Here is an 18586-nt window from a genome sequence, read left to right on the forward strand (position 1 = left end):
CCACATGGTACTCAGGGAGGCGAAGATGTCCACAGGTGAAACCAACCAACTGGCTAATGCAAGGAGGGTTTTGTTTCTGTCTATATCACCTCGTTTTCATCATAAGGGTCTTAGATATCTGCATTCCACTATTCCTTCCACTGTGAAGGGTAAGTATAATGGAGGGTAAAGACATTTTTTCAGGCTATTGTAGTACCACTGGAAACCTACCTTCAAATGAGCTCATGTGTCTTCCCAAGCGCCCAGTTTTAAACCTAGGGAGAAATATCATCATATCTGGTCCATGGAAATATCATATCCTGTAAGATATTTTTTATATAGTAACTCATTTTCATTATCATTCTTTTTTCAATTAATTCACAATAAAAGAGAACAATAAAAGTGTTGTTTCATATCTTTACTCTCTCAGTAATGTACAACATGAACATAATAGTGTTAAGAAGTCAGAAATAACTTAACACAGTTGCTATAGAAGATGTTTATATTTGCAAAATTTCAACAATGATCTTCCCTAGGTTCCCCCAAATTAGCATATTTGTTAACCAAATTAATTAAGAAGCTTTTCAAAATAAAAGCAATGTTTTAAATAGATATATTTTCATAACCATAGAACATTTAGTTCTGTTGGAGGTAACAAACATATTACACTCAAGTACTTTCTGAAGATATTAGGGTAAAAATGATCTGGATGAAATTATAAATGTACCCTAATTAGTCATTTGCTTCTTTTGTGTGTATGTTTTTCTGCATGTGTTAAAATTATATCATAGATACTTTGTAATCGGTTAGTCCTTAAATCATCACAGTGTTATCTGACCCACAGAATTTATATCAGCTCAAGGTGATGATATGATATTGTTTGAACAATGTCTTTAAATTTAAATTTAGTGCTCAATTAAATGCAATGAAAGTCAAGACCTCCTAGCTGCCCATGTGTGTAATAGAAAATGAATGCTAAGATTCCCAGTCAGGAAGAATGAGACCTTCCTATAAATCACAACCTTGAAATTTCATAACTGAATATCGTTGTCACATCAAAATCCTAATTTCAACAGAGTTTTCATGGTGTTTCAGAGTACCACATAAGTGGGTATAAATTCACTTAAGATCAACTTTTCCACTGAAAAGTAAACAACTACAGAAAACTTTCTAAAAATTGATTTTATTTAATAAATATTTTAAAGAGTTTACTAACTGAAGACTTTGCTGATCTTCCCAGAAATTCTGATCAGTTGTTTATCCTTCATTCACTTTTATTTCTACTGTGATTCTTAGGAATTTGTCTAATCTATATTTAATCTATTAAAACATCTATGCATGATAAATTTGGCTCCCTTCAATTATAAGCTGTGTTACGATTTCCAAATTAAATGATAAAGGTAGAGAAGTAAAATTAAACACAGCAACAGGTTATAGTGAAGTGCTCTTTAGAATTTCAGATGAACAAATTTGTCCCAAAATGATAAAGTAATAAGTTACTAAATGAATAATGCAACACAGAATAGATTTCAACAGCATCTCAATCTCTCTCTCCCGTCCCCACCTCTCTCAGTCCTTCTCTTTTGCTCTCTCTCTCTCTCTCCCTCTCTGTCTCTCTCTATCTCTGTCTCTCGCTTGCTCTCTCACACACACACACATACACACACTTCCGCCCACATCCATACGTGAGTGTGTACACACATCTCAGAATTTTAAAACACTGCTACTAAAGATTTTAACTTAGATAAATTAACTATGTTAAAATACTGACATTGTGAAAATATCTGTTTATGTCCAATACCCCAGAGAGGGCATCTTTCTGTGAACTTCTAAAAAGCTTAAAGAAAGAAAACCAGAAGGAAAAACCAGAGTCCTTGGCAGGAAGCCTGGGTGAAGGCGTGGCTGTCACTCAGGGTCACAGCTTCCCATTGTCCTCGCTGCTCTCCTTCTCCTCTATGGCCTCCAGGCTGCGCTTGCTCTTGGCCTCGGCACCACTGCTGGGGGCTTTACTAAGGCCACAAGACAAGCACGCCAGCTGGATCTGCTTCATGTTCTCTATAGCTTCATTCTTGGCATTCTTCAACAGATCTCCTTGGCCCTACAAACAGGCAGAAATAGACACCAAAGAAGAATGTTATGGGCCAGGCAGATCCTAAGTGACATCACTCTATATCCTTCATGCTGTTGCTCAGTGAGGAAACAGACTCAGACCGGAGAGCCCACTTTTCCAACATCCTTTCCTTGCATTATTGAGGGTCTTTGCTCTTTAAGTCAAGGACCTCAACCTGAGCCTTCCCCATTGTCTCTGTAGTTGCTGGGAGCCTCTGGAGATTTCCTATAGGAGGGAACACCGTCTGGGGACCCTTATCTGAATGTACCAAGGACAATCAGCCCTTCCATCACCAGGGTTCGAGACTGCACACTGCTGTAACTCCTAACCCACCCAGCCCAGCATTCCTAGGCTTGGGAGAAAACAAGGGAAGAAGCTCTTCCTCAAAGAACTGAAAATTAAATCATCTTCTCAGTGTAAAAGAGCTTACAAAGCAAATCTCTGTAAAGTAAACCACACACCCTTAAGCTTGGTAAGCTGGTTTGTAGTATATTGGGTCATCGCTACAGCCTGCCTTTTGATAAGTTCCTATTTACCCATGTTCTTTTGTATTATCCTGAGGACAATGTTCCCATCTGGCTGATGGAGAGAGGCTCCAGAGGCTTAGTGTGTCAATCAAAACAAAAAAGCAAACGAGGATCACAGGAAATCATCAGTTGTCAGTTATATCAGAGTCTGAGAAAGATCTTTTCCAATTATTTTTTTTCTTATTTTAGGTCATTGTTATAATTATCAAGTGTATATGCTGACACTAGCCCAAGGGGCTGAAGGAGTAAGTGTGGGGAAGCCAGAACATGTTTCCGGTGTGTACAGACAAAAGAGAAAGGAGTTCCGTCTCTCCCCTCGATTCTCATGACAATGCCTGAGAGTGTGACCTTGAAACTGGAGGTTACACGAGCTGCTGGAGAGTTCCTCTACAAAGCAGAGACTTCGAGAAAAGGTAAGTCACCTATTTTATGCAAGGTACTTCATCATACACTGTTTGATCTCTTTAACTTGATGAAAGCTTTTACTTTAGGATGTATGAGGACCCTAAAATTAAAAATGCATTGCATTAAAAATGCCTTGGAATATTTCTTTCCTCAAAATCTGTACAAGCACTTGCCAATTCTATCTTATGTCATAAAATCCTTCAAACAACAGCCTTTAAATATATGGGATGAATAAGTACAACTTGGCCTAATACTTTTGTTAAGGTGAACTTACCTCCAAGTACCTCAATCATGGATTGGGATTTTAGAAGTAAACTTGGAAGTTGTATAGTTTAGCCTTCTCATGAGGAGAAAAGAAGCTGAGCCTGATGAGGTGACATGACTGACCCAAGGTCACAGCTGGTTAATGACTGAGCTGGGACTTAAGTCCAGGTCTTCTGCCTCTCGGTTCAGTGCCCTGTTCCACACACCATGTTTATAATTTAGACTAAAACTAGAGACTAGAGAATGAACACTCTTTCAGATAGAGATGGACTTTCTAAGAGAAAAATATGCACGACACAAGCAGAACTTGGGGAGTATAGGCATAATGAGTCCCCTCTGGACGTTAAAAAAAGTCACATCCAGGCTTCCCAGGTGGCGCAGTGGTCGAGAGTCCGCCTGCCGATGCAGGGGACACGGGTTCGTGCCCCGGTCCGGGAAGATCCCACATGCCGCGGAGCAGCTGGGCCCGTGAGCCACGGCCGCTGAGCCTGCGCGTCCGGAGCCTGTGCTCCGCAACGGGAGAGGCCACAACAGTGAGAGGCCCGCGTACCGCAAAAAAAAAAAGTCACATCGACTTTGAAAAATGCAATTCTGAAGTGATAATGATAATAATACAGCATAGAAAGTGCTCACTCTCTGCAGGCATTCTTCTTCATACTTTACAAAGGTTCATTATTTGTCACAACATCCCCACAAAATAGGCTCTTTTCTTACTTTAAGTTTACAATGAAAACAGAGGTCCAGAGTGATCCTCCTTCCCAGACTCACACAGCTGCTAAGTGATGGAGCTGGGGTTGAAATAAAGTCCAGGAGTTGGCTCCAGAACCTGTAGTCTTAACCACTACATGATGTGGCATCCCTTCAAGGCAAACTGTGAACTCTCAACAAAGCACAGTAAAGCCTCCCAGTCATTGTCACCCATGGAAACAACACGGATAAAAAGACAATCATTAACCAGGTGGCACAGTCGGACAGAACTCAGAGATGGGATCTACAGAGTCAGGAAGATAAGATGCACCAACATTCGTTGGCAGGGACAAAAGTCAGAGTATCTTAGTTTTGCTTTTAGCTCCAACAATTTCCCCCTGGGCCATTTTATCTCCTGTAAAAATGATGAAAATATTCTTCCGTCTTCCTCACAGTTTTAAAGATTACAAAAAATGCTGAAAAGCTATTTGTTGGAAATAAAAACAAAAATAAACAAATGGGACCTAATGAAACTTCAAAGCTTTTGCACAGCAAAGGAAACCATAAACAAGATGAAAAGATAACCCTCAGAATGGGAGAAAATATTTGCAAATGAAGCAACTGACAAAGGATTAATCTCCAAAATTTACAAGCAGCTCATGCAGCTCAATATCCAAAAAAACAAACAACCCAATCCAAAAATGGGCAGAAAACCTAAATAGACATTTCTCCAAAGAAGATATACAGATTGCCAACAAACACATGAAAGAATGCTCAACATAATTAATCATTAGAGAAATGCAAATCAAAACTACAATGCGATATCATCTCATACCAGTCAGAATGGCCATCATCAAAAAATCTAGAAACAATAAATGCTGGAGAGGGTGTGGAGAAAAGGGAACCCTCTTGCCCTGTTGGTGGGAATGTAAATTGATACAGCCACTATGGAGAACAGTATGGAGGTTGGTTTAAAAACTACAAATAGAACTACCATATGACCCAGCAATCCCACTACTGGGCATATACCCTGAGAAAACCATAATTCAAAAAGAGTCATGTACCTCAATATTCATTGCAGCTCTATTTACAATAGCCAGGACATGAAAGCAACCTAAGTGTCCATCAACAGATGAATGGTTAAAGAAGATGTGGCACATATATACAGTGGAATATTACTCAGCCATAAAAAGAAATGAAATTGAGTTATTTGTAGTAAGGTGGATGGACCTAGAGTGTGTCATACAGAGTGAAGTAAGTCAGAAAGAGAAAAACAAATACCGTATGCTAACACACATATATGGAATCTAAAAAAAAAATAAAAAATGGTCATGAAGAACGTAGGGGCAAGAATAAAGACACTGACCTACTAGAGAATGGACTTGAGGATATGGGGAGGGGGAAGGGTAAGCTGGGACAAAGTGAGGGAGTGGCATGGACTTATATACACTACCAAACGTAAAATAGCTAGCTAGTGGGAAGCAGCCGCATAGCACAGGGAGATCAGCTCAGTGCTTTGTGACCAGCTAGAGGGGTGGGATAGGGAGGGTGGGAGGGACAGAGACACAGGAGGGAAGAGGTATGGGGACATATGTATATGTATAACTGATTCACTTTGTTATAAAGCAGAAACTAACACACCATTGTAAAGCAATTATACTCCAATAAAGATGTTTTCAAAAAAAGAAAGAAAGAAAAGCTATTTGTGATTTAAATAATCACAAGTAAACTATGCTCTAAGGTGATATGAAAAGCAATTAACATACTCTATTACTAAAATAAGTATCTTGATAGTGTGCATATTTTAATATAAATTTTACTAACTTGTTTAAAATGCATCTACAAGAGTCTGTTTTTACAGAGATATGTGTATTGCTACTGCTTTTACAAGCACAAAGATTCCTTTAAAAATACTGTATTAATAAACAGATTATACCCACACTCATTTTCAGAGTATTACTTTTAAGTGCTCCCTTTTCTTTTAGTGTTAAAATTTTCATCAGGCATTCTTAAAGCATAAAAAAAGCAAAATTGGCATCTTCCCTAATTGCAAGAGAGGAGTAAAACATGCAAAAGTATCAGGCTTGATACTACTAATGAATAATGCTCTCACGTCACTTTTCCTGCAGCAGGTTATAAAACGTATCTAATTAATCAGCCAGAATATCATCTCATCGGTTCTGAGAGGTGGCATCCAGGCCTAAATGTCAGACTGTGTCAGTTCTGGTAAATAGAAGTCAGTCTCTCTAGAAAACAAAGGCCAATTGGAGAAGACAGTTTGTGCCAGTGCACAAAAACAAAGGACATCATCTCCTGATAACCAGGAGACAACACGCCCTGGCTGCATGATACAGGCAGAAAAAAAATTGGAAAAGAAATTAAGCTATTAACTAACAGAAGAATTAAAAATGAAAGACTAAACTATGAAGAGTTTCCATCGAAACACTGATGTAAAAATGTTGTTTTCAATATTTTTTTTAAGAAGGAGGCATAGAGGTCATCTTTCTGTTCTGTGGTTAAACTCCTTGAGTCTTATGGATTAAGTTAGCAGAAGCAGAAAAGACTCATTCTAGGCAAAATTGTAAAGAGGGTGAAGTTTATTGTTAACAACCCCATCTTGGCATTCTTTTTCCGGGCTGACTTTTTCTCACCATGCTTGCAGTGATTTCCGCTGACCAACTAGCATCCCTCTCTCTACTCCGTTACACTCCCTCTCAAAATCCTCCTACCTAGCCAGCTTATACCACATCTCCTCCCTCAAAACGCCTCTGTCCTGTGTATCATTTCCCACAAGACCTATTAGGTGCTCAGATCAGCTAAGCCACTTAAAGGTATTGGTGTGTAGTATGTATTTAAGGAGTAATATAACAGGGCATTTCTAAAGAATATGCTCAGAAATTCTCCTCAAACAGAGGTCTTGGGAGAGAGGCAGAAAGGAGAGAAGCCCAAGAGAATTCATTTTACTTGGTGGTATATAAATTGTAACATCTCCTGGGAAAATAAATCTGGGATTGTTACGGCCTGGAATGTAAAATTAATGGACAATTTGACCACTGAATACTCAACTTGAAAGAAATGTCAAGCTGTTGCCAACATTTCAATATACTAGCAATCTCATGGGAATTTATAGTTTCTCTCCTCTGGTACTAGGGATGCTTCAGGGGGAGAAAAATGAGAAGGACTGCTTTAATCCAAAGAAAAGCAAGAGTGATAGAAAGCATCTCAGGCAGACTTATGCTGATGGGACAACAGGATTATCAAAAGTATCAACAGCAATGACTACCAATTCAGCCTCCACAGTTATTTGACTTCCAAATGTCACAGTCCATGGAAATCCCAACACATTTAAAAAGTAACACGGGCCTAGCCGCTCTGCGGCATGTGGGATCCTCCTGGACCGGGGCACGAACCCGTGTCCCCTGCATCGGCAGGCGGACTCTCAACCACTGCGCCACCAGGGAAGCCCACTACAGAGATTTTTGAACCTAAAAATTAGTAATGATTAATGAATTTTTTAAAAAGGAGACATTAAGCATTCATAGCCAAATCCTTCCAACGTCATTAAACTGCAATTAAAATAAATCATCTAGAAATCAAGAAATATCTGATGCAATGAGATTGTAAATGGGACTGATATACATACCATACCACCACAATTTTTATTATTACTCATAAATTATTACTGACAATAATATGCTATCACAACACTAAACAGAGGCTAACACTTTGAACACTTAATATACTAAATGTAAACCAATTTGCACATATTATCTCATTATATCAAAACCATAAAAGGGGCTAGAATTCTAAATGTGAGTTATCTATTAGTTATATATTTGTAAGTTATTTAATAACTATATTTTATAATCTATCAAAAGACATTTAGAATTTGTGTTATTCCTGTTCTTACTAAGAAATGCAGTTTTCTTCTATAGTTTGAAAATAGTTTTGGCTACAATCTGTCAGAGTAACTTTCAAAAGACATTGACATCCATGGCTATTAAAATACCCATTTTTCCCATGAACTGCCCTATCCCTTGTGATATTAGTGTATGAAAGAGTGGTCAAACATCATAACTAGTGTCCTTGTCACGTGTGAAGGAAATGTGTGGGTTGTCTCAGAGTACACCACAAATATTTAAAGCAGCTAATTGAGACTCTGGGAATGGAAATGCCCTCACATATATACAACTACGCATATAAACAAATGCAACTCTGTCACCGGGCAGGCGTGTATGGGTATTTTTCAGCACACACTCAACGGCTGACTAATTCCCCTGAAATTCGTCCCATATGAGCATCCACACCCACAGCTAGAGCCACCCCTGGATAATACTGCAACAAAAGTCCGCCACAGACAGCATGGTGGTATTAGCACCGCTTTATTTGTTCCAGCTCAATTTGGTGGACATGACCATGTTGTGGTGAGCTGTGTACTACCACCGTATTAACAGTTCAAAAAGCATTCTTTTGGGGAATCTCTGTATTATCTAAAGGGGGTAAATGTTTTGCTCCAAAGAGGTAGAAACAACTATTACAATGTCCTTCATTTGAGAAATAAAAATAGCAAATCAAAAATGTGTTGATGTCATGACAGATACATTTCTCTTGATGTTAGATTACTGGAATATTGGGTAAAACTATGCAAAGATGGCCTGGGATCCTTGCTCTCCAGAATGAAAGCCTAGTTTTGTAGGGAATGTATACAACATGTTAGCAAGAGTTACAGGCACAAAGATGTAGCCACTAGGGAAATTATGTACAAAATACCTCAACTGCACAAAAATAGAAGTTCTCATTGCCTAAAGTTATTAAAACTCAGATTTATTATTTTTCAAGACCTTGTCCACCAAATATTTCAACTGCATTCTACTCACCACTTAAGAAGTTGAATTTTTACTCTATGAACTTTCAAGAAATATGGATGAATAGTTGTAGAGCAGTTCTGGTCTAAGAGTACTGACTTATTGGAGCTTCTTATGTTACTCTTCTCCTGAAACTTTGAACTCAAAACAAAGGAAAAGACACTACCTTTCAAATCTTTATCACATAATGCAATTAAACTGTTTCATTTTTATAGGAACAAAAAGTGAATTACATTGGACATGTTTACCTGAGCCATTAGATTTTATACCCTTTATAAAGTTAAGTTTTTTAAGTTAGTTTTATGACTGATACATTTTAGTATTGGTCAGAAATTCCAATTAATCAGATATCTCTGAAGATTATGGAAAGAGAACATAAGTAAATATTTTTAATATCTGAGAATCTAGATCTGAAGGAAGAATAATTTACAAAATGTAGAAGATACTTCAAAGAAATTTTAAGAATAATTCAATGCCAACAAGACCACACAACATTACAGAATAAAGCAGAATGACATGTTTAATAAGCACAGCCATAGAAAAGGCTCTAAAAAAATATGAAGTCATACTCTATTAAAATTCAACATAATGAAAATTATGTTTGAAAGTTAAATTTGAAAGCATACGTTTTAAGACCTGACAAATAAGATTTTCTTTTTGCACAAGTCTTTCTCAAATAACATCCTGCTTTGTTACAATACCTTTCTCATCAGGAAATCTTGACTGACTTGAGTGTTGACAGAATGAAGGACCCTATTTACTTCAAAATGGTAATTAACTGCATCTTAAGCAGAAAGCCTTTGTATTAACCATGTTTTTTAAAAATAGTTTTTAATATAGAGGAGACCATTATTGTGTCCCTGTGTGTGTGTGTGTGTGTGTATAATACTATATGTAAATAAAGTAGTTTAATAGTATTTAAATACTAATCACTAATAATAATATAATTGCATCACTTTAACAGAATAAAATATAAAAATTGTATGATCATTTCAATAGTTGCATAAAAAGCATTTGACAAAATTCAACATCTTTTTATGATAAAAACTCTCAACAAAGTGAGTATATAAGGAATGTACCCCAACATAAAAAAGGACATATATGACAAGCCCACAAGTAACACCACACTCGACAGTGAAAGGTTGAAAGCTTTTCCTCTAAGATCAGGAACAAGACAAGAGTGCCATAAGAGTGCCCACTCTCACTATTTCTATTCAGCATAGTACTGGAAGTCCTAGCCAGAGGAATTAGTCAAGAAAAATAAATAAAAGATATCCAAACTGGACAGGAAGAAGTAAAATGATGACCCAATCTTATATATAGAAAACCCTAAAGACTCCATCAAAAAAAACTGATAATAGAACTAATAAATGAATTAATAGAACTAATAAATGAATTCAGTAATAGAACTAATAAATGAATTCAGTAAAGTAGGATAAAAAATCAACATACAAAAAAAATCAGTTGTATTTCTATACACTAATAACAAACTATCAGAAAAAGAAATAAATAAAACAATCCCATTTATATTAGCACCAAAAATAATAAAATATTTAGGAATAAATTTAACATAGGAGGTGAGAGATCTGTACACTGAAAATTACAAGGCACTGATGAAAGAAATTAAACACAAATAAACAGGAAGATATCCCATGTTCATGGATCAGAAGAATTAATATTATTAAGATGTTCATACTACCCAAAGCCATCCATAGATTCAGTGCAATCCCTATCAAAACTCCAATGGCATTTTTCACAAGAAAAGAAAAACAATCCTAAAATTCTTATGGAACAACAAAAGACCCCAGATTGCCAAAGCAATCCTGAGAGAGAAGAACAAAGTTGGAGGCATCATACATCCTGATTTCAAACTATATTACAAAACTAATCAAAACAGTATGATAACTGGAGTAGAAACAGACATGTAGACCAATGGAACAAAACTGAGAGACTAGAAATAAACACATACATATATGGTCAACTAATATTTGACAAGGGAGCCAAGAATATTCAATGGGGAAAAGATAGTCTTTTCAATAAATGGTGCTAGGAAAACTGGGTATTCACATACAAAAGAATAAATTGCAGCCTTATATTACACCATTCACAAAAATTAACTCAAAATGGATTAAAGACTTAAATGTAAGACCTGAAATAATAAAATTACTAGCAAAAAAATAGGAAAAAAAACTTGACATTGATCTTGGCAATGATTTTTTTAATATAACACCAAAAGCACAAGCAAAAAAAAAGCAAAAATAAACAAGTGGGACTACAACAAACTAAAAAGCTTCTTCACAGCAAAAGAAACAAAGAAGGAGATGAAAAGGCAACCTATGGAACTGGAGAAAATATTTGCAAACCGTATATCTGATAAGAGGTTAATATCTAAAATACATAAGGAACTCAATATGCATGTAATAACTCAAAATATATAACTCAATAGTAAAAAACAATCTGACTAAAAAATTGGCAAAGATATGAATAGACATTTTTCCAAAGAAGATATATAAATGGACAACAGGTACATGAAAAGGTGCTCAATACCAACATCAAAACCACAATGAAATATCACCTCACCCCTGTTAGAATGGGTTTTACCAAAAAGACAAGAGGTAATAAGCATTGGCAATGATGTGGAGAAAAGGGAACCCTTGCACACTGTTGGTGGTAAAGTAAATTGGTACGGTCATATACAAAAAGAGTGTGGAGGTTCCCCCCAAATTAAAAATAGAGCTACTATATGATCCAGCAATTCCACTTCTGGGAATATATCCAAAGGAAATGAAATTAGGATCTCAAAGAGAGACCTGCACCCCCATGTTTAATGCAGCATTATTTACAATAGCCAAAACATGGAAATAATCTCAGTGTCCACCAAACTAATGAATGGATAAAGAAGATGTAATATATATATATGGAGATTTTATATACATATATGTGTGTGTGTGTGTGTGTGTGTGTGTGTGTAAAATGGAATATTATTCAGCCATGAGAAAGAAGTTAATCCTACCATTTTCAACAACATAGATAAATTTTGAGGGCATTATACTAAGTGAGACAAGCACACAGAGAAAGACTATATGTGGAATCTCAAAAAACCAAATTAATAGAAACAGAGTAGGTTGGTAGTTGCCAGGGGCTGGGGGGTCGGGGGAAATGGGTGAAGGTGGTAAATGGGTACAAGCTTCCAGTAACAAGATGAATAAGTTCTGGAGATCTAATATACAGCATGGTGACTATAGTTAACAATACTGTTTTGTACACTTGAAAGTTGCTAAGAGAGTAGATCTTAAAAGTTCTCACCATCAAAAAAAACGTAACTACATGAGGTAATGGATTTGTTAACTAGCCTTATTGCGGTAACCATCTCATAATATATACATATATCAAATCATCACCCTGAACACCTTAAGTTTACATAATGTTATATGTCAATTATATCTCAATAAAGCTGAAAAAATAATAATATAATAATAATACAAAATTAATAATAATCAAGTAACAAGAGTGCTGATGACAGGTAGTATTGATGGGTAACACCTGAATTCATCAATAAAACCTATTGCATTGAGATGCTTTTGTTGACCAGATCATAAAAAGAAGTATAGGGGCTTCCCTGGTGGCGCAGTGGTTGAGAGTTCGCCTGCTGATGCAGGGGACACGGGTTCGTGCCCTGGTCTGGGAGGATCCCATGTGCCGCGGAGCGGCTGGGCCCGTGAGCCATGGCCTCTGGGTCTGTGCGTCCGGAGCCTGTGCTCCACAGCGGGAGAGGCCACGGCGGTGAGAGGCCCGTGTACCGCAAAAAAAAAAAAAAAAAAAAGAAGTATGGAATTTAATGTCTCCAATTCCCACTTATTGTCCCTATTGTATCCTGTTCTAAGCTATGGATATATGAACTGCTTTTTCTCTTTGATTTAGGAATACTGGTGGTCTTTGTTAGCTATCAGTTAGGACTTGGGTCTTCATTTTTGTCTTATTCACCTATCAATACATCAAGCAAATATTTATTAAACATCTACCATATGCCAGACTTTGTCTTCACCTGTGGTTGTCAACCCTATCAAAACCAAGATCCTTTAAAACAAATATTTTGTAAGGCTTCCTTTATTATTCTAAAATTAAAGTCATAAATAATATAACCTAGCTATATACATTATTAAAAATTAAGTAAATGTAGTATCCTAGCTATAATATAAGGAGAAATAAGAATGGTCATTTAAAATAAAATAATATGTATTTCAATATGTAAATGCCCAGGCAGGCACACAAGAAACCATAATGAAGTAGACAAATGCCTGTACTTACTTAATATGAATTCATTTAAATTTAAGAGAGATAAGATCAGATGCCTTTCCACACACACAAGATACAGGAAAATGACAATGCAGATGTACTACAAAGACACTAGTATAAAAACAAATAATGGCAACTGACCAGACTTATTTACATACAATAAAAGAAGGAAGGAAATAACCTTAATTAAGATAGGGATAATATGTCAAGACGAGTACAGAGTCTCACCATGGAGAAAAAGTCTGATAATCCCACAAGTGAGGAAGTAAGTAAAGTCCATACACCCCACCAAATTTGCCAAATCTTCAAAAGTAGCTCAAAGGGCATTTTCCTTGTGGTTGACAATATCAGCCTCTACTTCGCAGGATACTGTGGGATGCTCATCATGGATTATCAATAATAAAGTATCATATTAAAACGAATATCTCACTTCAGTTTGTTCCAGTATTACTGTATAGCAATTATACAATCAGGTGGACAGAATACCCAGAGGAAATACATTATTCAATAATTTGGAAACAATGTCTTTATTCATTTAGGCTTCCCTCTCAGTAACTACCTTTTCCTCATGTACTGGGCCTCTCACATAACTTCTTGTTAAATAAACATCATTTACAAAAGTACTCTGATTTGTATTTTAGAGGGTGTAGTCAAGCAGGACTTGAGAAAGTCTTGCAGGACATAGGGCAGTTCTTCATTATGTTGCACCATCCTGCTCAGTGCAGGACGGCCAGCATTCCTGGCCAGTCCCACTAAATGGCAGGAGAATCCCCCCAAGTCACCTCTACAATGTTCCAAAACACCCTCTAGGGGTCAGTACTGTGCCCATTAAGAACCATCAGGCTAGACTCTGGGGATAACACGGTGAGCACAGATCCCCTCCTGCCCACATAAAACTTAAGTCTAGTGAGGGACACAGGCAAAAATCAAAAAAAAATCACAAAAAGAAAGTTATGTCTAATCGCAAGTTGTGCTGTGTGCTTAAAGGAAAGGAATGTGATGCTGTAAGAATGGGTATTCTAGGGGATCAGTCAAGGCTTCCTCATAAAAGCGACAACGGAACAACAATTTGAAAGATGGAGAAGCTTCTTCATCTTACAATCAGTGAAATACGATGTAAGGATCTTTTGATGCTCACCTTGAGTCCTCAATCCTTCTACAGTCTTACAGATACAGATAGAGAGAGTATGGGAGAGTGTTCTGGAAGGATACTGCCTCTACGACATAGTACCAAAATAGTCTAATAGATCCCATTTTTCCTCATATTTTATTTACTTAGAATTTACTTTGTTTCCTTGAAATTTATACTTGGGAAAAACCACTGAAAGTGGAAAATACTCAATAAAGTTTAATTTAGTGACAGTATCATTTTGTTCTGCTAAGTAAGAGTTCTTAGTAATTATTTCAAATTTTTGAAGTACAGCTATAATGTTTTCATAAACAGATAGATGAAGAAATGGACTCAAGATAGCTAAATAAATACATTGCTCAAGTTCACACAGAAAATAAGTGTGAAGGAAATAACTAGTAACGCCTGCTTCCAAGACCAACAGATGCTTTTTCTTCACTGCACTATTTTTCTTTGTGTTTAGGTGCATTACATGATATATTGCTCATGTCATCTAATAGGTCTTAGAAATGTAGAGAAGAAAAAAATAGCTTAAGACTTACTTGGTTTTAAAAAGAAAAATGCTTTGATAGACCCTCAAAAATGCTTTGATAGACTCACATAAATACTACTTTTGTGCTCATACTTTGATGTCTGACCTTTGCCTTCAATATGGGTACAGAGTTTGGAATAATTTAATAATTTTAATCTGAGCCAACTTTTCAGAAAACTGCAATACAAAAGCAATGATAGAAGATTCATGATTAGGGAAAGTGTGGAGAAGATGACTGGTTTTCATTTTAAAGACCTCATCATAAGCGCTTATAGATCAGATCCAAAAAAGAAGATTATAAGTGAATCAATCCATTACAAGTACCAGCTGAACTTTTTTTTTGGAGTATAATTGCTTTACAATGGTGTGTTAGTTTCTGCTGTACAATGAAGTGAAGCAGCTATATGTATACATATATCCCCTCCCTCTTGGACCTCCCTCCCACCCCCTCATCCCACCCATCTAGGTCATCACAGAGCACCAAGCTGAGCTCCCTGTGCTATACAGCAGGTTCCCACTAGCTATCTATTTTACACATGGTAGTGTACTTATGTCAAACCTTTCTGAAGAATGCTACAACGTAAAAACTCATCAGTTAGTTCTCAGATCCCCAGGATACTGATTCTCCTTGCAGTACTCATGAACCCTAAAAGTCACCCATATAAGATGGCTGCCCAGGATGGTACACACAAGTTGAGAGCAGAACCAGAACCCCAGGAGTGATGAAGGAATATATCTGATTCTAAGGATTCCACATTTCTGTCATACAATAACAATTTGGCCTAGAGGCTTTGAACTGTAACCATACTGCTATTCTACAGGTGAACATATAGTATGACCTGCACAATCAGACTACTTGGGTTCAAATCCACCAAGTGTTAGCTTTTTGACCTTGGGCAAGGTCATGCAATGCCTCTGTTTCCTCACCTATAAAATGACTATGATAATTGTACCCATCTCTAGGTTTAAAAGCAAGATTAAGAGAGATAATACGTGTGAATCATATAGAACAATGGCTGGCACACATGGTAAACGCTAATGATTATTAGCTATTACTATCATTTTATAAACTGAAAATTTAAAGCTTTCAGTAAATGCAGTGTTTCACTATCAGTAACATTATATATATATATCAGTAATGTTATAGATATCTACTGTATTTTACCTTCTAAATTGTGAGGAAACATAAGCACTTTGAAGCTTAAAAAAGACAAGTTGGTAAAGTCAGGGGGAATAAACCATTGCTGAGAATAAAATTCAGGATTGATCACCCGTTAACCCTATGAAAAATCTCATAATGTTTAAAATAAAAAGAGTAACAATTGCATTGATGTGGGAACTTTCCTTGGGAAACCCCAGAACGTGTAATCTTCCCCCCTCCAAAAGTCTACTTTCTTATTTGTAATTTAGAAGTTACAACACTGTTCAATGTAAAACACAGAAGCATTGCTCACTATTGGAATAAAAAGTTTTAAACAGCTGTTTCATTTAGGCCAGATGAGAAACAGAAAATGAACTGAAATCATCTGTCACCAAAAGAAATTCATGACAAACATTATCTTTTGTGACAGGACTGTTACATTTCTGAAGATACCATAAGAGAGATTTCTGCCAGGGTACTCTGTTTAAGAAGCCATCTATCTGCTTTGGGCAAATGACTGTGAGCCTAATCCACTTACAGAAAATGTCGACAAAATTGCTTCAGCACCAGTGAGCTGAATAATAGAAAACCCCGAGCTAAATTCTAAAACTATGATTCAACTGCAGAAAGCTTTGTGAATTGAGGTGTGTGTGGTGATACTGGTATCCTGAGAATTCTCTTGCAGGCATTTTGACAAAAGAGCCATTCAATAAAACAATGTCACTGCCTGTTGATTTCCCCCCTCTCTGCTCTTTCCTTCCCCATTATCGTGATCATCTGCCTCTATGTCAACAGATCTAATAAGAAAGGACAGAAGTGATATCAACTTTTAGCAAGGTGACAACGGTAATTAATTGCACTTCAGATGAAACTTTGGTAGTAGATGGTCATCATCACAAAAAATATATTGTTTAAAAGTTCTAGCATCTCAAAGTAACTTTCCCTGTGTAATGAATGACCCTGAAATCCAACTTCATACAACTATCTTGAGTGCCACAAGCCACACGCAGAACAAGCTCCTATAAAAACCTCTGCTTCACCAACTAGTGCTATTTCCATTTCAAAAAGATTATTTACAATGGCTTGAAGGATGTAGGATGCCTCAAACCCCAGAGCAGACAAAGGCTACAGGGATAGTTACTAATATTAGTTACTAGTTACTAATATTAGAAGGATATTTTAAAAAATCCATTCTGGAATTTACTTGGTAAGGTTTCACTTTAAGAAATTACTGATTGCATTGCCTAAATTATTGGCTACTTGATTCACCCAAAAAATAAATCTGCAAAAATGCCAGAATAAGAGTGTAGATGCAATACCAAAGGTCCAACATCAGGGTGAACTGATCACAAAATGGCTTCAGCTGCTTAATGGCCGCAGCGCTGAGACTTTCAGTAAGCAAGTGGTTTCTTGTGACATCTGGCCCTGTGTTGCACAACTCCAGGGGCTCCTTTCACACTGTCTTCTATGCGCACAGCATTCCCTGCAGCCCAATGACAGACGTACTGCATCTGGTCTAGACATGTCCTTTCACCAAGGACATTTATTCTTTATTCCCTGCCAAATCATAATGCTTTTAAAAAGACTGAAACTGTCCCCTTTAGGAGTGCATCATGGCATGTGCAGAACTAGCCTACCCAGTGGCTCTATAGGCACCCATTTACACTGGCGTGACTTCTAGTTTCAGTGTCGGTTGCGATGGCCAAATAGCTATTAGCAAGGCATTGTCAAAGGGGCAACTGCCTTGTACTCTCCACCTTTCTTTTTTTTTTTTTTTTTAATGAGGGTAAGGCAGCTATTAAATGAAATGGGCTACTTTTATTAACAGTTAAATCAAGCAGCAGCCAACTCAGCTCCCTCCACAGTGACTGTTTAGAGATTTAGTCATTAATGAGGTACTCACTGTTGGTGGCCCAAATCCAGTAGGGCATTTGGTAAAAGACTAGACTACTGTTACTCCAAGAAAATGTCAAGACCTGCTTTCCCTAATGTGAGCCTCGCTCAAGTTTCAGATCTCAAACTCAAGCCATCCACAACACCAAACTATTAGCCACACATTTTCCTCATGCTTTATATGTTTGTTTTTAAAATTATGCTGCTCAAAAGTTAAAATAATAGCATCCAAGTTTCCATATTGTGTCATGTTGGCTTAATCAACTTATCTACTGCTATCCATCTGTCTGTGTATACATCATCCTGAATACCTCAGTAGGCATATCATGAGAATAAGGACATGCTACGTAACCACTCTACTATCATTGCCCCCAACAAAGCTGACGTTTATTCAGTAATTTCATCTGACTGCGGTGCATATTAAATTGCCCAAATGTCCCAAAACAACTTTTACAGCTTTTCTAAAAGTCCAGAATCCATTCAAGTTTCCCACGTTCCTAGCATCTTTGGAAATAATGATCCAGCAACGTGGGTTAGAGCAAAATCACGAATGACAGGTGAGTGCACATGAAAACTCAACAGCAAGTTCACAGCAATAAGTACCACTTCCTTGAAAGACATACATTTATTACCTCAGCTTCACTCCTGTACACTTAGCGGAATACGCACCACGAAATCATCACATACACTTGTCAAAACATTTCTTCTGACTGTCAAATACCATCACTCTTATATTCTTATTTTTAAATCAACTTTAT

General features: G+C 36.9%; 1 protein-coding gene across 2 annotated transcripts in view; it reads right to left on the minus strand.

The window, feature by feature from the left end:
- Nucleotides 1-382: 382 nt before the first annotated feature.
- PLCL1 (phospholipase C like 1 (inactive)) overlaps nt 383-18586 on the minus strand; it is a 355583-nt gene continuing 337379 nt past the window's right edge. For both annotated transcript variants that reach the window (XM_019939204.3, XM_073807436.1), the window contains exon 6: nt 383-2077. In XM_019939204.3, the coding sequence (XP_019794763.2) occupies nt 1895-2077 (183 nt within the window). In that variant the 3' untranslated portion in view covers nt 383-1894. The remainder of the gene's footprint in view (nt 2078-18586) is intronic.

The sequence above is a fragment of the Tursiops truncatus genome, chromosome 7 (genome assembly GCF_011762595.2).
Source record: "Tursiops truncatus isolate mTurTru1 chromosome 7, mTurTru1.mat.Y, whole genome shotgun sequence".
In the NCBI taxonomy this organism is placed as follows: domain Eukaryota; kingdom Metazoa; phylum Chordata; class Mammalia; order Artiodactyla; family Delphinidae; genus Tursiops; species Tursiops truncatus.